At 44.3% G+C, this 23,491-nt stretch overlaps 1 protein-coding gene across 1 annotated transcript; it reads right to left on the reverse strand.

The window, feature by feature from the left end:
• Nucleotides 1–740: 740 nt before the first annotated feature.
• IL17RA (interleukin 17 receptor A) lies at nt 741–21,964 on the reverse strand. Its single transcript, XM_064735874.1, has 13 exons — nt 21,830–21,964; nt 15,719–15,743; nt 13,742–13,888; nt 11,890–12,014; nt 10,352–10,478; nt 8,935–8,982; nt 8,690–8,847; nt 7,434–7,508; nt 6,611–6,686; nt 6,512–6,526; nt 5,215–5,316; nt 4,124–4,165; nt 741–3,544 (listed from the first exon to the last, which is right to left on the reverse strand). Exons 1-13 carry the CDS (start codon nt 21,962–21,964, stop codon nt 2,052–2,054), a joined length of 2,568 nt encoding a protein of 855 aa, XP_064591944.1. The 3' UTR covers nt 741–2,051.
• Nucleotides 21,965–23,491: the final 1,527 nt, after the last annotated feature.

Consider the following 23,491-nt stretch of genomic DNA (forward strand, 5'->3'; position numbering starts at 1 on the left):
TCAATTTTGTATTGAATAGGGACCAACAGATGTGTTAGTTACTTGTTTTCCTCATACTGGATTGCTAAAATAGTGTCTGGATTTTCCCTTCAAACAAACTTTTTCTAAGTGAAGGCAAATTCTAAGAGCTGTAACACCAAGGGAGTTATTTGAGAAGGGAATGACTAAGGCAAGGAAATTCAAATGACACTTCTGAGCTTCCTATTCAAGTGATTTATAGGAATTTATACCACTTGAAAAAGACTCATGGGGAAAAAAAAATCAGATTTACATGTTAATTGCTGTAAGATAAAAGAAACTTTTAGAAGTGGGATCATCAAGATGGCAATTACTGACATAATCTGGAAGATGGGTTCTCACTGGAGAAGCACTGAGATCACAGCTGCCTCTTGCTGAGCTCTGTTGGGTTAGATTGGATTCCTGTTGGAGCAGGAAGGATCCCAGCCTTAATTCTGGATCTCCCCAGGGATTTCCCTCTGTCACTGAGCTGTCCTAAGAGTCCTGCATGGAAACTACAAACAATTCCTTTACCACCCCTTCTGAAGGGATGTAGGGATGCTTCCCATGGCTGCAGGCCCTCAGTTCTGTCCAGCTCATCTCCATACTGTGATTTACAGGAATATTTTGACATTTGTGAGCCAGTTCAGTTCTGGCTCAGTTTTGCCTCAGGTTCCTGTAACAAATACTAAGAACTCAATCATAGGCAGAATTGAGGACACAGAAGTATTTAACTGAATATATCCAAAAAAGTATTCTTCATTTTTAATTTAAGGAAAAATCTCCACAAGTTAGACACAAAATTATAAAATACACACAATACAAAATAAATTGCAAGAGAAAAGAAAAGATTCTTTCTTTCTAAGACATGAGATTTTAAAAAAGCTGAGATAAAGGATTTTTTTGACAAGTAAACTTAGATGGATGGGAAAACCACAAAGGAGAAAGGCCTGGATGTATTTACACCTCACAGGTTGTTATCCAGTGATAAGAAACAGGGTAAATGCAGCCTTACCACCACTGCTCCTGGAAGAGGAATCCCTTAGATTGTTCAGCATTTCACTGTGGGTAATCTGAACTACCTGTGCTGGAGCTTAAACCCACACATCTTACAGTCATTTTCACTCAGCCTTCCTTAACTCAGATATAATTTCCACTCTAAAACAGCATCTGCTGAGGCTACAGTTTTTCCTCCTCCAAAACAGTCCTTTATTTCCTTGTGCGTCACTGTCTATGTCTTCAGCTCACATCTTCCTGGTGCTAAGATATCCAAAAGCAAACAGCACTGCAGCAGTGATTCCCCTGATTCTGTATTCAGCTCCACATTTCTCAAAACTGTAAAAAAATCCCAAATTCCATTTCTTGGTCTCCTCTTCCCCCTTCACTCCTGTTGCTGGTTTTCAAGCACATAGCTCCCAGTAGAGAGGCAGGAAGAGTTATGGAGACTCTCAATTTAAACATTTATCCCATTTACTCTCAGATATCCACTTGATTTCTGAATGACCATGGAAATGCAGCTGTAAATGAATGATGAGTGGGGGAAAAAAATACAAATCTTTAGGCACATTTATCAACCAGGTAGAGACAGCCCTAATCTAGCTGAAATTTAAGGCACATGTCTTTAATACAGTATTTACAAGGAAATGTTTAAAATGTGTATTAAAATGGCAATGCAAATGCCACCATGTTATCTAAGCCTATTTTCTGAACCATGCCTGTGACTTTTATCCAGTGCAATAGAATCAGCACAGCTGGAGGGCATTGTGAAGGCACGAGTGGATGAGCCACAGCAATTTTTCTGCCATCCATCAGTGAGAATTCAGTGTAATGCTCTTCCCCAAGGAACAGAATCCCTGCCTGCTCTTTCACAGGGGTGGCCAACACTCCTGGCTTCTCTCCACAGAGAAGCAACATTCCACATGTGCAGCACAGGAAGGTGCCAGCACTAAGCCATTGACAATGCAAGGACAGTGCTGGAAATGCAGCCTCAGTACTGCTCTGCATGGCACCACCTTCCATCCCTGCATTTCAAACAGGGCAGGTCCAGGCAGAGCCTAAGAGTCCTCCAAAGCCTGGTCAATGTCCATCACCTCTGCTGGGTAGCTCCAGCTGGAGTGCCTCTGGATGTCCTGGAAAAACAGCTGCTTCTGGAGGCTCTTCAAGCTGTTCAAAACCTCTGGAGAGAGCTCATGGAAACCCCCCTGCTGTTCCTGATCCTCCTCCTCTTCCTCCTCCTCCTCCAGAAGGTCCTCAGGAGGCAGAGGGGAGCATCTGGAGATGTAGCCCTGGTCTGACTGCACTGACTGTCTCTGGTCCTTGCACTGGTCATCAAAGACCAGCTGGTGCTGCTGGCCAGCCTTGCCCTGGCACAGATATGGCTCTGAAGGGATGACACTCTGCTGATAAAGGGGGTACATGAGTCCACTCAGATGCTCACTCAGGTCATCTGACAAGTTTGCAGGACTCTGGTCAGCTGCTGAAGCTTCAGAGCCATCGTGGAGGATGAGGTTATTCCTCATTGGAAAGCTTGGCTCCAGAAGAGGAACTCCTTCCATACAGTCCTCATTGCTCAGCACATGGTGACTGAGGATGTTTCTGCCTTCCATGGAAGAGACTGGCTCCACCACCTGAACTGGAGGAACATCCATAGGAAGGACCACAGTCTGGGAAATTGGATCCCCACGTGGATTAAGCTGAGGCTGCAGCTTGCAGCCTGTGCTCTCACCCTCATGCACATGGAGGCTGATGGTGTAACAGGGCTCAGGCTCACGTAGGTGCAGCTGGTGTTTCACAATTCCTCCTGGCTCACTCAGCAGTGACCCCACCTGGCTCTCTCTGCTCAGGGAATGCAACTCTTCATCGCTATCCAGGCAGATGGTCTCACTCTCAAACCAGTCTGGGTGCTCAGTCTGCCAGTTCTTGAACTTCTCTATGGCCTCTTTCAGCTTCCTCCCACTGGGGGTATCGATGTAATTTTCAGCTGTGATTTCCTGGATTCGATGGATGCGCCCAGGTTCAAACTTCTCCAGGTCCTGAATCCGAAAATAAATATCCTCAAACTTGTCCATCAGCTGGTATCTGGAGGTGACATTGAACAGATCAGGTATATCTCTCTCACTGCTTATTCCCTCGAAGTAGCAAACTATGTACATTCCAAAACAGGCTGGCTTCTTGAAATCTGGCAGGATCAGGTTCAAGGCTGGGGTGAACAGGTCTCCCATTGGCTTTTGCTGATCCTGCTTGAGGCACACAGGCTCACTCCCAAGCATGGCCTGCCATTTGGCCTGGGTGCCCCGAGAGCACAGGATGATGATCTTCGAAGAGAGCTCTTCCATCTCCTTCTTCTGCCGGGTGAGCCAGGGTAAGGGCCCCAGCTCTGAGATGTGCTGGTCCTCCAGCAGGTCCAGGGCCACAGCAGTGCCACAGACTGTCATCAGGAACTCAGCAAACTTGAGCACCACGTCCACGTAGAGCAGGTGATCAGCAGAGTACACGATCCAAACCTTCCGCAGCTTCAGGGGCGGCAGGGGCAGCTCGGTGTACGGCGCTGGTGGAAGGCAGGGAAATGTTAATTACAGCCACAGTCCCCAAACTGCAAAGGTGTGAGTCAGCACTAAGCAGCATAGCAGGGTATTAACACAACTTTTAAGCTTTAATGCTATTTTGGCAATCTATGTGGACAACATTGCATTTTGTAAATTTAATATGAAAGTACAGGCACAGTAAAGGGTGATTTATGATAATGCCCAGATGATTCATCAACTTTCACCTCACAAAAACACTGCAGCAGCTTCAAGCGGTTTGCAAATATTGCTGCATTCTCTAGTGGAGAGCTGAGTGCACCCACCCCAAACCAATCTGCTGTTGCTATGGCCAAGATGATTAGCAAAGCTTCTTCTGCTAGTACAGCCTTGGGTCAAAAGCCTCCCCACATTCCAAAGCAATTACCTCCCATCTCACAAAAACAGCACTTCAAATTCCATATACAAAGCTTCTTTTAGCTAAACAGGCTAAATTTTGGTTTCAAGAAGCATCTATGGCGTAGTTAGAGCCTACAAAAGCCCCTTCTGGGCAACACTGTCAGACCTGCATGAGAGGTGCTTGGCCAAGCACAGTTGCATCTTACCAGCTTGCAAACTGTCGTGGCTGCACTTCCCTCGCCGGCGTGCTGCAAGAGAGACAGTCACTGTCAGTTCTGGAAGCATGAACTAAGATTAAATGCTTAAAATCACACCACCTTCCACAGATTAGGTTAAAAAAAAATAAATCTCTAACTGTGCAGGGAGATAAAGCTTTAAGGAGGAAGAAGCCTAGTTAAAAAAACATACTGAAAGAATAAAGACTCTTCTACAGCCAGTTCTTGCTGTATTTTTCCTTTGAGAGGAGACAATGCACTCAAAATGAACTTTCAGCTTCTTCCCCAAATCGTGGCAATTACAGAACCCCCAACTGTCCTGTGACCTCTCTTTAAGGAGAAGGGGCTTTTAAAATATGTCTTTCTTAAGCAGCTTTTCTGAAGAGGTGACTAAAACGTCCCTAGCTGCATCTTATGGACAAATTTGATGTTGAGAAATTTTCCAAAAGATTACCAATTTTTCCTCTCATGTAAAAAGAAAACAAAACAAGCAGTGAGTTACACAGCTTCCCTGAGATAACTGCCTCATGGCTGCAGCACAGAAAACTAGGAGTTAGCCTTTAAATACTGAATTTTCCAAGTTGCTTGATATCTCTGTCCTGTGGTTTTTTTCCCCTTCCACTTCAATTGAAAAACCTTATCTAATCTCACATTAGTATAAAATTAATTTTGCAGAGACTTTGGGGAACAGAGGGAAGATTACAGTGTTGACAAACAGGAAGCTTCTGTTCTGCAACACACTTATGCAATGCAGGGGAAAAAAAACGTGCACAAAACTGCAGCAATCTGCAGTAAACAAAGGGCTGAACTACAAAATTCCTTTTTCCCCTCATGACCTCTGAAGTGCTATGAACAAGGAGCATCAGAGAGGATAACCTGTGGAAGGCTTTACTTATCTAGTGGATGGTATAAGGACATTGCAAGTCCCATGATGTAAAACTGAAGATGTTTTCATAGGCATTATCTCAGTGGCAAGGCATCAGAACAGCAAGGAACAAAACCACAACAGGAACAGGTACAGAAGGAGAAAAAAAATACTCTTTAGCACTGGATTTTTTCTTCCTGGCTGGTATGAGCCTCACCTGCTCGTATTTTAGTCATGCACAGCACAGCTGCGATGACTGACCCCACCAGCAGCACAGAGATCCCAGTGATGCACCAGTACAGCCAGATCATCATGTCATCTGCAAAACAAACACTCCTCAGACACAGTTCCACCAAAGAGCAGAAGCCAAGGGAGGAGGACCCTGGCCTTGCTGAGCACACAGCACTTCCCCCTTACAATCCCTACCATCCACAGCCACTTCTCCAAACCAATTCCTGCCTGCATGGTGCTGCTGTACACCACACACAGAACCATATGTGCAGCACACTGAAAACACAGATCAAGAACCTTCCTCTAAATAGCAATGTTTACCCAGCTTTGACAGGCATGCCGCCCATGTCCTGCCTGTTCCTGTAATCTAGCTTAAAAAAAATTTAAAATATCACTATTTTGGGTCAAGAATTTCAGTTTACAGGTGTTTTTCCTTTTTTAAATTTTTTTTTAATCTTGGGCAGAAGATCCTTACAGGTGTTGCAGCCAAAAAAAAGATGTCAAATCATTATGCACAAGTTATCTTGACATTCATAAAAATGAATATATGCATGCTATTCTCTCCAAAAGCTGCTTTATATTATGCAAATTTTTTAACACTGAGCAAAGTGACAGAAAGTATTTTATATTAAGACTCTTCTTGTCAAAACTGCTTCTCAAAGAATTCTATGCAAGTGAAGTGTCTCTCAAAAAATTGCTCTTTAAGGTTCACACTGCATACAAATACTTGCCTCATTAAATCATGGTGAAGTCATTCTTAGCACAATTAATTCTGAACTCAGTGTTACAAGGGGACTGTTAAAGAAATTTTAGACACCAGGCTCTCATCTCCATCAGAGAGATTTACTGCAGATATTGATTATGATACCTGGCTGGGTGAGCTTGGCGGCTCAAAGAGGGACCCTGAACAAAGAAATCCCTGAACAATTAAACCCTCATCACCTAAGCTCTCCATCCCTCACATGATGTTCCAGACCAAGAGCATTTTTAGGTGTGTGGGGTTGCTCTCCTTGCTCTTCGTTGGTTTGGTGTTTTGTTACCAAGTGGTTGCCACGTGCTGATCTTCACATCCTCTGAGGTTTCAGTGGGAGCTTTGGTGGGTTCTCAGTATGGTTGGTACAGTTCATGCACCACCTATGGGCTATTTACTATTTTCAAATAATATAAAATTTTCAACAGTGACATTTCCTGCCCATTGGGTCACTTGCAGGAAGGATCATTTCTCATTCTACCCAACAGAAGAGCAGCAAAAAAAGTTTCAGGGTATTGGAAGAACTTCTTACCCGCTGGTTCTGTACCTGCAAAAGACAAGAGTTATGTTAAAAATGCAGTTCTCAGCTGTAAAACAATGGAAATCTAATTTAGAGAAAAGAGGTTCTCACTTGGAACTGGTTCACAGGGGATGGAAGCAGAGTGTCTCAGACAGTCTGTGCCACAGTTTGCAAAGAATGGCTGAATCTGCAGTTGAAAAGAATCCAGAAAACAGAAGTTATTCTTAAAAGAAATTTTGTTCCCTGATTTACTTTCTCTCTGCCTCAATGTTCCTTGTATTTTAGGACAGAGACACAGAGTTCCCATCTCCCTTCAGAAAACAAGATTAATCAAGAATTCTTACACCATACGTGACAAAAGCTGTGAGCTCCTGAGGTTGCACATTTGCCATTTCTACTCCCATAATCTCTGAATTGGCAGCCCTGTACTAAGGAAAAGCCACTGAGTGCAGAGAACACCTGCTGCCATCTTATTGCAGGGGTTCCATACTGTTGTCTCCTTATCCCAAAAGTTCCATACCTTGTTGGTGTTTCTCATGGGCAGCTCCTCAGAGCACTGACTGTTTCTTCTTCCCACAGCAGCCACTGACTCCAGTTCCCCTCTCACCCAGCCACCCCACTCTTTTATAGCATCTTCTTCTCATTCTTACAGCTGTGGCCTGTTAAACTCAGGCCTGTTCTAATCTTTGATAATTGGCCCAGCTGCAACTCCTTAGGGGTAAGATTACTTTCTACACTATCTTTATTTTCTTATATTCTATCCCCCTACAAATACCTATATAAAAATTCTTTCAGCCCTAATATTCCCCTGATGCAGGTAATTGCAGATAGCTACTCTCAGAACAAAACACTGTGAAAAAACCTCCTGACATTCCTAAGGTGCTCACAGGCTTGACTGGGAGGGAAGGACACAGGGACAAGAGTGTGATCCCACCTGTATTTTGTATCTGCAGCAAGCTTTGATGTTCTCTATTTTGATTGTGACATTCACTTGCTGTTGCAGTCCATCCTGCAGAAATCAGATGCAAGTTATAAGGGAAGGAAGAAAACCAAATGAAAGCAGGGAAAACAGAAAAAGCTGAAATGAAAAAATGGAGTGGTCCAAAGAAGCAGAAGCTATTTTTCTCCTTTTGAACAAGAAGCCCAGAGAGAACAGAATGGGTGAAGGATCTGGCCACCATCTCCGCAGCTGTCCTGTGTGACAATGCAATTGAGACAGCAGGCCAAGATTGCACAGGTAACAGGAAATAATTAGGGATGTACCTGGTACAACTTCAAAGGAGTTAAAACTTACATTTTCTTAACAATGTAGATGTCTGCAGCTCTGTAATGTGTAAACATTAACAAGCCTCCTTGTTTAATTAAAATCAGCTGCCAACACAATTCTGACACTAGAACAGGCAGGTAAGTTGCCCTTGCTACCTGCTGTACACAGTCAATATCATGATAACCTAATTCTTCACAGTGATTAGCAGATACAAACTCCAAAATGAGGTGTATTCCCCTCCACCAGGGAAATGCTCACACAGCTGCCCCATCTGTGTCAGTAACAGCTTAAACATGTCAGTGCAGGCAGTACTAAGGGTTTTAAGTGTTAAGGAATAGAAAGATTAAACAAACTAATGCCAGCATATCTGCCCTCACACAAGGAAGGGTGGAGAGTGATTCCAAATATTCAGTATTTCTCCTCCCTCAAGTGCCTGAAGGGAAACATTTTTTATATCAGAACACAGTCTGGACACTTTAAGATTCTCAGCAACACAGACTATAAGACCTATGGAAATTGATTCTCAGCTTGAATGAAGCATCTGTTAGTAAATCACTCATTCTTTATATAAAAGATTTAATTAACACCTTCCTGTGATCATCTCTGATAAAGTACTTCAATGATTTATTGAAACTTGGCATCTCAATTTTGGTTAAATTGCTTAGTCTTAGCTCCCCAGTCACTGGCTTGAAAAAGGTAATAAAGCCCAGATAGTCAAATATAAAATTTGACTTTGAAGGTGTTTATGGACTGCTTTATACATTATAAAACCCCTTTTTTGATCTTTTACCTACCAAATTCCCCTTTCCAAAAGCAATCAAAAAATAATTCCTTGAAAACTGTTGTTCAAATTCCTGGTTTAGCAAGCATTTAAGAAGTTTGCCTAAATCTCCAGAGCAGGCATGACCTGGGAAGGGACTTACCTCAGTGAAATCCTGTGTGGCCATTTTACACCTCTTCTCCTGCATGTAACTGGCCACATGGATTCTGTACCTGGCTGCCTCCATCCATGGGTGGAAGCTCACAAGCACAGCTGTATCATCCAGAACTTCACCCTGGATCCTGGGCTCCCACAAGCTGCCTGGAAGCAGGGCAGATATTCTCGTGTTTCTCAGCTGTCAAATATTCCAACAGAGCACCCATGTCTATGTGACTCAAATATTTTTACCTGTCTTTATACACGGGATGGTTCTTTTCATCAGAGAATCGCTGCAGTCTGCAAGAAAGACCATCAGTAGTCAGTCAGAAACACTGTACTTCCATTTAGGAAAAAAACACATTTTTTATCAGAAGTCAGAGACCTAACCAAGCTCTCCTAAATGAGTAGACACCTTTGTTCTAAAGCAGTGACAAAATTCTGTAGAAGAACAGTACTGGTTTCCAGTCTATTCCCTGATGTCATGGAGTGTTTGGTTCTTTTTCTTCTCAGAACAGAGAAAATGAATGAAACCAAAACCATACTATACTTAATACTACAGCAATAATGTAACACTGGTGCAGAAAGTTATAATAAATAATTCCACTATTCACAATAATGGAATTAAAACCTCATATTCATCCCCACACCTTGTAATCACACCTCAGCAATAGATTCCTCCAAAGCCATTCTGACACAGGAAAATCAGGAAGCTGGAATCTTTCTTAATCCTAAAACACTCCTCCACATTTCTAATTCCCTTTATTTAGCAGATTGGCCCTGCTTTTGGGGACTTGCTTCACAGTTAAATCCAGAGTTACATATTCAACATTTAGCAATATGGGATTTACAACTCTCAGCCTTAAATTATGCCTCTCCTCCAGGGTTTGGACAAAGGAAAAGTAACAACTCCCTGCTTAGACAGTTGAGATAAAACATTTCATATCTCAAGTTTTCAACTTTCAAAGTTACCAATTTAAACTCTGTGAATCTACAGGGTCTCTAATTCACGTGTAAGCTCTAACCAGCAAAGCTCCCTGCAGCTGCTGAGCTTAACACCATGCATTAGGTTTCTGAAGAATAGTAGAGGATAAAAGGCAGGAAGTTCTTAGTGTGAACAGGCAGAAGAAAGGGTATGAGGGCTGAAAATTAAGTGCTCCCTTCTCCTTTTCCAGCTCACATTGCCTGACGCACTCCACACTTTGCCATTTTTTAACTACAAAGTCAGGCTGACAACTATAAGCAAGTTAAGAAAAAATTTAAGAACCAGTTTTCAAGATCTGCATGAAGCAGCAAATATTTATGAAGCAGTCAGTGCAGCCAGAGGGATTGCAGATGCTCAGCAACTTTTTTGGGGAACACAGTAAAAATTCTTTTAGTGATAGGAAAATTTTCACATCGACAAGAAAGGGTCAGGCACCCAGCACTACCAAGTTCCTTGGTAAATTATGCCTAACTGTGCCTTTGAAATTGACCTTCACATGTGCAGGATTTAGTACTAGAAACCAAACTTCTGATTTGGAAATTATTCTGACTTGTAATTCCAGCTGCCACAAGCAGAGGGGCAGCTCTGAGAGATTTTAAATGAAGTAAAAGCAGCAGTGATGCCAGGCCCACAAACCCCCACATTCCTAAACCCAAGGCCCAAGTGCACTAAATCACCTCTTACCAGGCATTGTGAGGGACGTGGACTTGCAATTGTAGTCTCCATTTACACCCAGCTTGGGCAGGTGATACACAGTCACTTGGTAAGTCTGGCCAGGTTCTACTTCAAAACGGTCAAAAGTGAAATTCCACTGAAAACAAAACACATCCACAAGGACTTTAAAGGACAATTTAGGCACTGAAATTAACAGCTGACTTGGCCCTGTTCCACTGTGTTCCCTCATCCCATGTAACTCTTTAACTGAAGCTTGACTATGAAAAATTGGAACTCAAGTGTATTAAATATACCTGTGTCTTTGTCTGTCTCAATTCTTCTGTTTAGAATTTGGTTTTTCTTGGGATCTTTGAGCTGATACAACAGTTTTATGCCAAACCATTGTGTGGAACTTCCACCAAACTACATTCTGAACTGAAAGGAGACCAGAATAAAATATGCAGTTTCAAAATGGAAATTTCAGTCTAGTATGAATTTTGTAGCACTTTGCAAGTGCTGAGCATTTAGAATTGCATTTATACATATGTAGTTCTGTACCTGGCCATTCCATACATATATTCTTAAATCTATACTGTTTGCTGCATCAGCAATACTGTGCAAATTCTGGGAGAGGCACTCTGGGGGAGTGGTATTTGGTAAGTGGCAAGCTAACCATGGCCAAATTCTGTGTGGTTAAGGAATGAACCCCTCATTGTTTATATTCCTTACTGTTGTGTGAACACTCCTAGAAGGAATGTAATCTGAATGACCACCCCCAAGGCTGGTGCTTTCCTCAGCAACAAGACAGTACAACAAAGAAGTGGAAGCAATAGTAAGAGTTGAGTTTAAAAGCCATAAAATATCATGCTCTGAAGCAGAATGCAAGAACTTGTCACAGACATCTTTTATGAAAAATCCTTTCCTTAGGATTTTTTCTCCTGAGAAGCTGAGAGGCCTCAGGAACCAAATGTAAACAATGATTATCTGCTGCTGTGCAATGCAACAGGTGCATTTTGATTGGTCGCATGTGGTTGTTTTTAATTAATGGCCAATCACAGTCCAGCTGTCTCAGACTCTTGGTCAGTCACAAGATTTTATTATCATTTCTTTCTTTCCTTGCTAGCCTTCTGATGAAATCCTTTCTTTTATTCTTTTAGTATAGTTTTAATATACCATTTTCTTCTAATAAAAAAAATATATATAAAAACTAAAATAATAATATTATCAGCCTTCTGAAACATGGAGTCAAGATTCTCATCTCTTCCCTCATCCTGAGGCCTCCTTGAACACCACCACAAGAACCCCTACAATTACTTGCTTTAAGCAACCTCCTGAGTGATGACACATGCCAGGCAACTAAAAGCAGCAAATCTGAAGGGTGGGCAGAGTGAAAGAGAAATGGGAAATGAGGGCAGAGTGAAAGAGAAATGGGAAATGACAGCAGATCTGAAGTCCAACACAGGCTCTAAGCAGCCTGTACTTTTTAATCAATAACCTTGCCATAAACCAGTGAAAGCAGGAACAATTCCACAGACTAGAACACATATTTGGGATCGCTCTGCACTCACCCGGCCTCCATCCGGACGGACCTGAAGAGGCAGATTGTTGAGGAAGTCAAACTGGGCACAGATCTGCTGGTTGCTGCTGACCTGCATGACGGCGAGCTCGGCCCCTTCCAGGGAGCGGACGCTGGCTGCGGGGACAGGGGACAAAGCTGCTCACCCTTCTCTCTGCACATGGAGAGGCTGCAGCCCCCACAGAGAGCACTGCTGTGCCCAGCCTTGCCTAGTCTAGCTGCTGTGAGGGGCTGAGGATCCCAGCATGAAGGTAACTGGCCATGGAAAAGGGAGCATGCAGGGCTGACTGACAGCACTCAGCCTAAAGGCTGTCCTGCATGGCAGAGCTACACCTGTGCAAATGAAGGAGCACAGGAGAAGGTGACTGCATTCTCCACACACCCTGCCATTCCACAGATGTGGCACTGTGCTGAGCTCTGCCTCATGCAGCTCGGGTGCCAAAGCAGGCACGTAGTCAGGCTCAACAGGCCAAGTAAGTTTACTCAGTGTTTCCTTCAACCTTCAGCAGAAACAGACTTATGTTAGTGCTGATTTCCAGCCCTACAGTGATAAGAAATCTGTCAGATAGCCAGGGAAATTGTTCCCGTAGTTAATTACCTTGGCAAAGCTACATCTGTGCAAATGAAGGAGCAGAGGAGAAGGTGACTGCATTCTCCACACACCCTGCCATTCCACAGATGTGGCATTGTGCTGAGCTCTCTCAAAGCTGCCTCGTGCAGTTTGGGTGCCAAAGCAAACACATCTTTGTTTTGGTACACATGAGAGAGCTGCCAAGCACAGGTGAGTTCAATGACTGGGTCACACCTGCTCCTACACTACCCTAGCTAGAGAACACAACTCCACAGCCCTCAGACACAGCCCCTGCAGAGGGAAGGAATGAATGTGTTTAATTCTGCCTTAAAGCAGTGCAAAACTTTGGACTAGAGTATGCAAGGGAAGCATCATTTACAAACAATCAAATATATTTGGGGAGTGAGAAAATGTGACTTAGTAGTCATTTAGGCTCCAACAATGAGACAATTATTGCTTTGCCAAGGCACACAAAGATGAGATTACACCCACCAAACAAAATTAGGCAGCCAACCTCTCCAATTTCAAAGATCTGCTTTCATAACTTGAAGTCATAATTTTCCTCTCTATCTGTTGGAACCCTGGATGCTGAGAATTTTAAACTTTCTGTGCTGAAAGGCACAGACCCACAAAGAACACTGCATTTGACCTGAGGCTGTGAAGAAGGCTTCCAAAATTGATTATAGCACTGGGATTGTGGGTGTGTAGTTGGTTAGAAGCGAGTAATATCACAGGGTGGAAAACTTAGAGCTTGGAATTTTACAATATAGAAATAAATATGAAGGAAGATGGAGGTTTTAGGGTGGAGGCAGGTTGTTCTTCTTTACCTTCTTCTTCATGGATTTGTGTGGCATGCTGAAATTGCGCAGAAAAGTCTGCATTGGGGCTCAGATCTTTGCGATCAGTTACTGGGTTAAAAGGGAAAATAACCCAGGTGTCAGTTCTTAATTGGATAGTTTAGTCCTAAAAGACCTTGTAACAAGAGGCAGTTAGCCTTTCTGTGCCTTGCTAATGAAAAGCTGCCAACCTCATGGTTGTGAAACTGCTTTACTGATAAGAAATAATAAACACCTGAGTCTAAACATGAATTACTGTCTCAAGTGCCTTCAATCCAGACCCAGAGCAACCAATGTCTATCCTTACTAGATCACACCTTTCACCTCTGCTCCGTGCTCAAAAGTGAAATTCCACTGAAAACAAAACACATCCACAAGGACTTTAAAGGACAACTTAAGCACTGAAATTAAACTGAAATGAAACAACCACCACTTACCATCTGTAGCCACTTTCCACTCTATCTGAAGCACAGGGACCAGCTTTCCATCCTCCTTACGGAAAACATCAGAAGAAACGTGGAGACTGCTTGGAGCAGAGGGAGTCCAGGCAGCCACCTGCACCCAGCTCTGCTCCATGCACGTGCCTGCCCAGAAATGAAACCCACATTTAGAGTGGGGCTGAGCAACCTCTGCTTAACTGCAATTCTGATCTGCTCTCTGGGTCAGGTTTATTCTGAGGGGAAAACTGGGTGACAGACTCAAAGTTAGTTTTCTGTATGGAAGTCCTCTGTAAATTGCCTGTAATAATCTAAACTTATTCTAGTAACTTCCACTTCCTCTTTTCCTTAAAATCTGTTAGTACTTGTCACTATCAGTGTAGTCAAGCTAAACAGATCAAGTAAGTTTACTCAGTATTTCCTTAAACTTTCTGCTGAAACAGACCTATGTTAGTGCTGATTTTCAGCCTTCCAGTGGTAAGAATTCTGTCAGATACCCAGGGAAATTGTTCCAATAGTCAATTACCTTCCAATAGTTAATTACCTTGGTTAATTACCAAACTGCTTTTCCTCAAATTTGAATACGCATCTGAATTCAGCTTCCAACAACTGCCTGTTATGCCTTGCCTAAACTAATGAGCTCCCTGGACAGAAAAATAACCTGTGCTTGTCAACAGAGTGTTAGGGAGAGCTGGTCCTGCAGAGTCACCAGAAAGTGAAATCAGGTGTGACAGGCATCAGACCGACATGATCTGCTTGGGCTTTTGTAACACGTTTGACTTCTCAGAGCATGTTAAAAATAGCACAGTCAGCCCCTCTAAAGTACACTTTGGGTCTATTTTGATGGATATGTGATGGAAACAGGGGAAAGTGGGCATTTCAGTCAAACAGTATGGCTTTAGGCTTAGGAGTAATTAGACCATCCTCAAATGCTCCTTTTACAAAAAATATCTATAAAAAACCTGACAAGAATAAAATACCTTTCAGCAAAGAATGTACTAAACACTAAAAAAAAAATAGATTTCCCCTAGAGCAGAAAAACATAACAAAAGCCATAAAGCAGAATTTAAACCAAATATTTAACTTGGGCAGCATTTTAATGCTGGTGCTGCAGTTTGGCTTGGCCATGTTGTCAAGCTGTATACCAGTGGCTGTGTGCCAGTGGGAAATATCCAACCTGATCCCACCCAAGCCCTCTCCTGCCAAAGGAGTTTTAAATCTGGTTATTTTCAGCGTAGTCCTCATCCTGATCTGGCAAGCCAAACAAAAATACCACTGGTACAGAAATCCTCGTGTCAGTGTGAGACAGGGCTGGGCACTGAGGCAGGAATGAGCTGGCTCAGAACAAGGGGGAAAGCCAAGGAGCTCTGCAGGGCTGCCCAGCTGCCTCCAGGTTACAAATGGACAATTTAAGAACATTTTCCTTTTGTTTTTTAAGACTATTTTTCACAACATTACCCATAATTATATTAAGGTCTTTCAGATGCATGCCATTGCTAAGACTTGACCCCTTATGCCAAATAATTTACATTAACTGCTCTCAACTACACCCCTCTATGCCCCATTTTTAATTTTAGTTCATACATTAATTTTTCATCAAGTACTATCATAATGGCTTGTAATGAACATTTGCTGGCAAACTTGTCTTTAAATTCCCATTTCTTTAAAAACTGATGATCCCAGCTTTAAATAGAAACTAAACAAGTTGGGTTGGGTTTTACTCATGTCATTGCCTACCCCTAAACTCTGTCCCAAAAAAGACCTAACTTTCCATTCCTCTTCTAGCTGGAGCTTATAATGGATCAAAGTGTAAATCCCAAAGCAAGGCATGATAGCAGTGTTTCCCTTTACAACTCTCTGATTCTAGCAGGAAAAACATGCTGTATGAACCCAGTTAAAAAAAGAAAAGAACAAAAAAAAATAGAAAAAAAAAGTATGATCTTATGAGAAAACGGTAACAAAGAAAAAATTACTTACTATTTCTTACGAGACAGATTAAATCCTGTGGGGGAAAGAAACAAGAATATTACTCAGAATAAAACCGACAGCAACTTGCTTCTGCTCAGTGCTGGGAGAGGGGCAGGAAAAAGCCCTTCAGTGATGCACACAAACTGGAAGAATTAACCATGATGGAAACACTGGGCTGAGCTGTTAATCAAAAAACCAAAGACACGGGGCAGGAAACTTGGGCACAATTTATGTGACATCTCTGAGATCATCCAGTCCAACCTATGGCAAACACCACTGTGCTGAGAAAGAAAAATTCATCAGAACAGACACCTTCTTATTAAGAATTAAGATACCCTGATCATAAAGAAGCAGTCAGAAGTTGTGTGGGCTCTGCTTGGCTTCTCCCAGTTATATTTTGATTATACTGGAAGCCCCCTAAAGCTGGATATTATGGTCAACCATTGCCACCATATAATTCATTTCAGTTGGGCTTTTAAACTCTCTACAACTTCCTAAGGTGAACTGCAAATGTATTTGGGGGCTATGTCCAAGGGTATATTTACGTTTTTAGGGAAGGGTGCTTGAACAAGCCAGCTGTGCCTTTTTGGAAATGAAAATACCTCAGAGATCAATGCTCACATTTCTGCTCATGTATCTGTTCCTTGGAAGGAAAGCAGGAAGATCTGGCATTAACCTCCTCATGCTTATATAAAGAATAAAACCTGAAAATCTCTTCCAGGCTTTTGCTACACAAGTCACAACAACATACACAGGTATAAATCCAGCCTGCAGGCACCCTTCACAAGAAACACATCCACACTCCAATTACTGCACCACAAATGCACCCAAGATAGAGCTATATTGAAAAACAGCACCTGCAACCCAAATCCTTCAGTAATGGAAAAGAAGAAAAAAAAAAAAAAAAAAAGAAAGAAAAAAGAAATGCAAGCAAAGAAGCAAATGCTGAAGAAACCAAACGGACTAACTATAATCACTGAAAAGGACAAAAATAAAAATTGTGAATACCTGTATGGAAGAATGAATTAAGCTATGAAAAAAAATTAGTCCTAACACTTCAGACCCTTAATCAGAGTTTTTAAGGTAAATTATGTGGCCTGGCAAAGCCCCTAATGTGGAAAGGTGCAGTGGTTTTATCTGAGATTAAGATTTTATCTGGAGTTAATTTTCTTCACAGCAACTGCTACGGTGCTTTCCACGGAGGGCAAAGAGTGAGTGGCTGCTCTGGGATGAGCCCTCAAGAGGAAACAAAAATAACTGGCAACCAAGCATAGGGATTTTTCCTAATGGAATGATTTCTGTTAAAGCCTATCACTTAATATTCAGTCATTTTGTCCCTGTTCTGTTGCAGCCATCAGTAATTACTGTACATGGCATCCCAACAAAGCCCTTATAGAAAATATAAAGCATTATTAGCCTGAAGAGCAGCAACAGCTGCTTTCATTGAGTGCTGGTGCTCTGCGTCAGAGCTGACACCACAAGTGAGGAAATGCTGCATTTCCCCTTTTTTGTTTAATGATCAATATGAATATTGATCCAGCACAGTGTACAAAGGGATCTTCTCTTCCTCCAGGTCTGTTATCCCAGGTGAGGCATTCACAAGGATGTTCCCAGCTTTGATGAGGCTGTTGTGCCCTTTCTGACATTTATTAAAAACTCCAGAGCTCAGTGAGGAGCCATCTGTCTGTCGATGAGGATTCAGAACTGACACTAATTAAAGCCCTTCTTATCTTTTCAACGCTGGGTTTCCATGGAGAAAAACAACAGTACTTTATCTGGTATTTTATCACCAACAGTATTTTATCACCTTTCCCCAGCCCCACTCAGAGTTTTCAAGGGACTACCTACACAGTGTTTTTCCTACCCTGCACTAACCTGCTTGCCTGCTGTGCCAGCAACATTTTTCTGTGTAGCTGACTATACTGAAATGTTTTAAGCTGCCATCAGTTAGTCAAGCATTTAGCAGGTCTGCCACAAGAACAGGGAAAGGATTCTCCCACTGCAAGGCAACAATTCACTCCTTGGTCCTCTCCCTTTCCAGTCCCCAAGCACTACAGGGATGACCCAAGAGCTGAAAATGCTTCTAAGAACAACTCATCCACACAGGAGTCCTCACTATTGGCATAAGGAAGCAAAGATAAGCAAAGATAAAGGCACAGTGCAGGCAGAGGTGTAAGTAGCCCAAGGGAAGGTGAGTCCTAGAAAGCACTTGCCATGAAAACCCCCATCTCCTTTTGGCAGAGTAGCCAGCTGAACAGCTCTGGGCACACTTTTATACCAAAATGTGTAACTCCAGACTATGACATTCAAAAGCCAGGAAGCACTCAGAGCAAAAGACCAGCTTGGTTTGCAGCACAGCAAGTTAACCACGGTCAGATTTGCACTGGCTGCCTCCTCAGCACCTGAGGGAATACTTGTTGGTTTTCCCTTACAAAACCTTACTTGATGCATTGGCTCATCCAGAGTACACTAACAAAGCCCTGGACAGCAGAAATATTTAACCTGGTTTCCCTACCTGAGTGTGCTGCAATAGAGTTAATTTCCTTCCCAGCAGCTGGTATGGGGCAGTATTTTGGATTTAGGCTGGAAACAGTGCTGATAACAGAGAGATGCTTTTGTTCTTGCTGAGCAGGGCTTGCACAGGCCATTTCTGTTCTCCAACACCCCTGCCACCAGCAGGCTGGGGCTGCAGGAATCAGAGTGGACACAGCTGGGATTGCTGAGCCCTGCTACCCACAGGGACGCTGTGAAGCACCAAACTCAGCACATAAAGCTGGGGGAAGAGAGATGAGGAGGGGGATTTCAGAGTGATGGTGTTTGTCTTCAGAGTCATTGTTATGCATGATGGATCCCTGCTGTCCTGGAGGCAGCTGAACACCTGCCTGCCCAGGGAAGTGGTGAAAAATAATTCCTTGTTCTCCTTTGCTAGCATGCATGGCTTTTGCTTTGCTTATTACATGGTCTTCACCTCAACCCACAATTTCTCTCACTTTCGCCTTTCTGGTTCTCTCCCCCATCTCCGTGGTGGGGAAGTGAGTGACTGAGTGGCCATGTGGGGCTCGCTTGCCAACTGAGCTTAAACCAGGGCTGAAAATCAAAGCTACAGACATGGGAGGCATAAATATGAGATGATTTTGAGGTGATGCTGAAATTATTCTCAACTCTTCCTGTTTACTTGCTGTATCCTCACAAAAAGGTAAGCAACTGTTTCACTCTTTCAAAATTATTTTTGTTTTGCTTTTGACATTAAAAAAACCCCAGACCATATGCGGTGGAGAATTCTAAGAATCTGAATGAAATAAACCTGGGAAACTGATTAACAGCACCATCCCATAACAATTCAATTAAAGTAATGGGAGGCAAAGATTTCCCAGCAGGATGCTGTGGTAACTAGAAAGAAACCACTGGGAGCCAGGCAAGTGTCCAGTTTTCCTTTAAGAGTGGCTGCTGAATGGGAAGGGCTCCAGCTTTCCAAAATCTGCCTTTCACCTTTGAACCATTCTATGTATCTTCTGAGACTTGGATGATTTGAAGTTTACTGCAGTTTCCCTTTTCTAACTCCTTAGCAAAAAGAAGCAGAGATCAACACATGAACACTTTACAGGAATAAATGCTGAAGGATGATTTGTTTAAGGCTTGTAGGAAACCAGCACCTTTTACAAATTAATTTTTTAAGCATTTTTCTCTACAGTTTCTAACTTTTTATCTTGCCCTCATATCAACTCTCAGCAAAATCAAATCCAAATTCAAAAGTTAAAATTTCTTCATAGCAATCAGTTCTAAAGTTGTCTTTATAATATTTTCATAGTTTTGATCGGTAACTTTTTTTATGCTGAAGTTCAATAGTTTTGATAGTGAATCCTTTTTATGCCAAGAGGTCCAGAAATATTTTACCAGCACTCAGTGTGATCATGTGTTATTGCTAACATCCTACACAGCAGAAAGATGCCACAGAGGGGAAGGACAGAAGTCAGTCAACAGCAAGGGCAAAATGAACACATTTGCAAAGGAGACCATGGAAAAGCTGTCCTCACATGCACCACCACCATGGCTCATCTTCATGAGAGGTTTACATCAATTCTTCTCCACAGACTTGCAGTGAAGCAAGCTGGCAAGATAAATTTGAGACCAAACTATGCACAGCTATCCAGCCCCTCAAAGAGAGCAGGGTTATAGCCACTGCATTCCTGCAGGACCCCCAGGCACGCCACATCCCACAACAGCTACAGCACAGCAACTGAACACAGTGATTAACACTTGATGGAGGAAAAACAGATGGGTGTTTAAGCTGTGGGATGTTTTTTTCCCCTGCACATAGGAAAAAGCCCCTGCAGATGACATGTACAAGCAATGGTTACTCGTGAGAGCTGAATTTGCAGCTGTGCTATTCAGCCCTAGTTCGATGGAGTGGTGATGAATAAGGCCCATTAAGTGCATTTTAATAAGATGAGCTGTTAGCAAGCATTTAGTTTTCCTTACAGGTGTCTATAGATACTGGTATGACACTTCCCCTCCAGCAAGCAGCCTCTGCCTCATGAGGGTTTTGCTGAGGAAGCTGCCAGGGCTCAGCCTGAGCTGCTCCAGAGCTCAGCAGAGCAGGGTGGGTTGGACAAAGGAAACGGGACTCACCCACCCTGCTCAGCTGCAGCTCTGCTTCTGAGCCACAGCACAGCCACACGCTGGGAGGGAGGGTTACCAAATGCAGCCCACAGAAAGGGAAGGGGGAACTGCTCTCAACTGTCACAGCTCCAGTTGGTGATGGGACTTTTCTCTGTGTGAGTCAGCAGCTTCAAAACTGCTTCAAGAGGCTGCTCCTGGGCTTCAGCTGACTCCTTTTTCTTAAGTCTACCTGCACTTTGGAAATTGGCTTTTTGCTAGAAAGGGCAAATGCAGCAGCCCAGCATTCGCTGCTCTGTGTGCACACCAGAGCATGGGGCAGCACAGCTGCCCTGTGAAAGCTGGAGATGTTCTGGTGAACCCCTCACCCAGTTACTGTGCTCACACTTCCTAAAAAAGGAGGGACAGACAAGATAAAGTCAGTCAGAGCCCCACCATCCAAGGACTTGCAGAGACTCTTTAATAGATTACTGTCAATCTCTGACTAACAGGGTCTGGGATATCATGGTTATGTGAGATGCCTAAGCAATACTGTAATTTTCACTTTGCCAAAGTTTACATTTTGTAACTCTACAACGTCCAGCCTACAGTAAAACTGCAGAACTGGTCTGTTTTCTTGGGCTCTCTTTAAATAGGAGAGAAGGCAGCAGAGCAGAGGTTCTGGTAAAACAGGGGTAAGGATACAGTCAAACATTAGGAAAAGTGTCAGACTAGACAAAAGACAGGAAATGTGAACAGGAAAAGATTATAGAAGCTTTCACCCCAAAGGACACATTTTGTTTTATAGTTGTCTATAGCTGTACCTGATTATCTGCCTTTTTCAGACTGCTGAAAGTGCACCATGGCAAACAAAGCTGTCCAGCTTAGACAACAACTGCCCATTTTCCTGTCTCACTGCTATTGTTAATTAAAAAGCAAAAGCAGACCTCTTCCCCTCCTATACACTCTTTATACTTATCGGAAACAAAAACAAAAACCACTCCAAAGCAAAAAAGCGACCAACAAAACAATCGTCAAAAACTACCAGAGAGAGTGACCAGCTCGGAGTTCCTACCCAAAGTTCGCTCAGGTTGGTTGTTCACTTTTACAGCGCCGCTGCATCGGCAGCTCCTGTCCGGCCGGTTTCGCAGGGAGAAAAGGCAACCAAAACCCGCCTGCTCAAAAACCTCACGCACACGTAATGCTCAATTCCCCGCGCACTCCTAAAACTCCTAAAATCTGCGAGGATCTGGTTAAAACTTTTAGGACATTGGGCAACGTCAGCTCTTAGCACAGACTCACATCCTGCTCGGGGACCGCGGCCGCTTCCCGCACGGCTCAGCCGCGGCCGCCCGGAGGTGCCCGGGGCAGCAGCGCTTCCCGGCCGGGGCAACCCAGCGAGGTGTGCGGTGCTCCCCGGGACACCGACACCGCCCGGGACACCGACACCGCCCGGCCCCGAGCCCCGTCCCACCACCCGGCTTCCCGCGCCCGCCCGGGCCCGGCGCTCCCGGCGCCGCTTACCGGCTGCGAGCAGGTGAAAGGCGGCGCGGCGTCCAGCAGCAGCCGCAGGGCCGCGGCGGCGGGCGGCCGGGGCAGCAGGAGCGGCAGGAGGAACAACAACAACAGCGGCAGCAGCGGCGGCCCCGCGCCCGCCATCGCCCCCGCACCGCCGCCCGGCGCTTCCGGGCTCGGGCCGGGCGGGGCCGCACCTGAGGAGGGGCCGGGGCGGCGCGGAGCGGAGCGGGGCCCGCCCGCCTGTGGGGCCTGGGCCGGGCCGGGCCGCGGGAGCAGCGAGCGGCTCCTCCCCCCCGGGACAGCGCCGGCCGTGCGCTGAGCGTGGGGTTAAAGAGCCAAACCTGCTTCGAAATGGGGGTCGCCTTCTTGTTCGTGAGGTCTGCGTGCTCCTCATAGGAGCGTCAGGGTTGGGAGGGACCGCTGGAGAGCATCCATGCCAACACCCCTGCCAAGGCAGAGTCACCTGGAGCAGGTCCGGGTGGTTCGGGATGTCTCCGGACAGGGAGACTCCACGGCCTCCCTGGGCAGCTGTCCCAGGGCTCTGCCACCTTGGTTGTAAAGAAGTTCTCCCTCGTGTTGAGTTGGAACTCCCAGTGCTCCTCTCTGGCTTCGGGTAAATGCCCTGAGCTTTAAGCACTGACATCAGCAGCGCTCTGCAGCTGCCGAGCAAAAAGCATTGTAGGTGTATGCTCTGCCTTTCCAGCTGTGGGGCTGCTCTAAATGCATCCACTTCACAGGGGACTCTGCAAACCCCGTTTCTGCTGTCTCTCAGGTTTCACTCCAGGTTTCACACTGTTTTCACACTGCAGCATGCCCACAGCCACTTTCCCCTGTTCTCTGCCATGGATTTCACCTAATGGCCTCACACAGCTGTAACTCAGCTGAGCTGCCAGCTCAGGGAGCTTTCCAGCAATGCTGAGCCCTTTGCTGGGCTTTGACCAACAGCCGTGAGCATGCTGGTTTCCTATGGTTTTGTGGTGGCAGATGTCTAACTGATGGCCAGTCTGAGCCTGCAGATAATGAGGTTCCTGTTGGTGAGCCTTCTGCCCACACTGATAACACCTACTGGTTTTCATCACCCCCTGGGTTTTTAACGTTTTGTGCCACCACAATTAATAGTAACAGCAGAGCCTGCAGTTCTAACAGTTGTGTGCAAGTCAGGGAAAAATATTTATATATACACGTGTAACTGAAAAAAAACTGTTCTTTTTTCTTAAGGCATTATTTTACTGAATCTTAGACTGATGTGCTTGGGCTGAGCACGCTGTGATTTATAATGCTGCAACACAAACACAGTGCTCAGCTGGCATTGCGGTGTAATTTCCTGATAACCGTGGTAGAACAAATTTGCTCAATCGACAAGCAAATGTGTGGAACGTTACTTGTTATCATCCCATTAGCTTCATGGCTTATGTATATACTAATTACCCTGTATTTAAGCTGAGGGCATTCATTTTCTGTTGCATGTGCTCGGTAAGAAGGAATCCAGTAGGGAAAATGTTAAGCGTGTGGCTGCACATGAGTCACACACGTTGGACATCGTGACACGGCAGAATTTCTGTGGTGACAGCAGCACAGACAGCGGCTGGATTTCCTAAGCTGCTGTTTAGTGGGGCAGGCTGTGGCTGGCCAGACCATTCTGCAGCCCCTTAGACAGGGACAAGAGTC

This window comes from Zonotrichia leucophrys, chromosome 1A, assembly GCF_028769735.1.
Source record: "Zonotrichia leucophrys gambelii isolate GWCS_2022_RI chromosome 1A, RI_Zleu_2.0, whole genome shotgun sequence".
Lineage (NCBI taxonomy): Eukaryota > Metazoa > Chordata > Aves > Passeriformes > Passerellidae > Zonotrichia > Zonotrichia leucophrys.

Bases quoted from the DNA above. Each gene is read 5' to 3' on its own strand.
- IL17RA (XM_064735874.1), bottom strand. From the start codon at position 21,964: ATGGCGGGCGCGGGGCCGCCGCTGCTGCCGCTGTTGTTGTTGTTCCTC. The intron at 7,509-8,689 runs GTAAGTCCCTTC...TGATTTCTGCAG, and splicing joins CCACACAGGATTTCACTGAG to GATGGACTGCAACAGCAAGT. The intron at 4,166-5,214 runs GTGAGGCTCATA...TCTCTCTTGCAG, and splicing joins CATGACTAAAATACGAGCAG to CACGCCGGCGAGGGAAGTGC.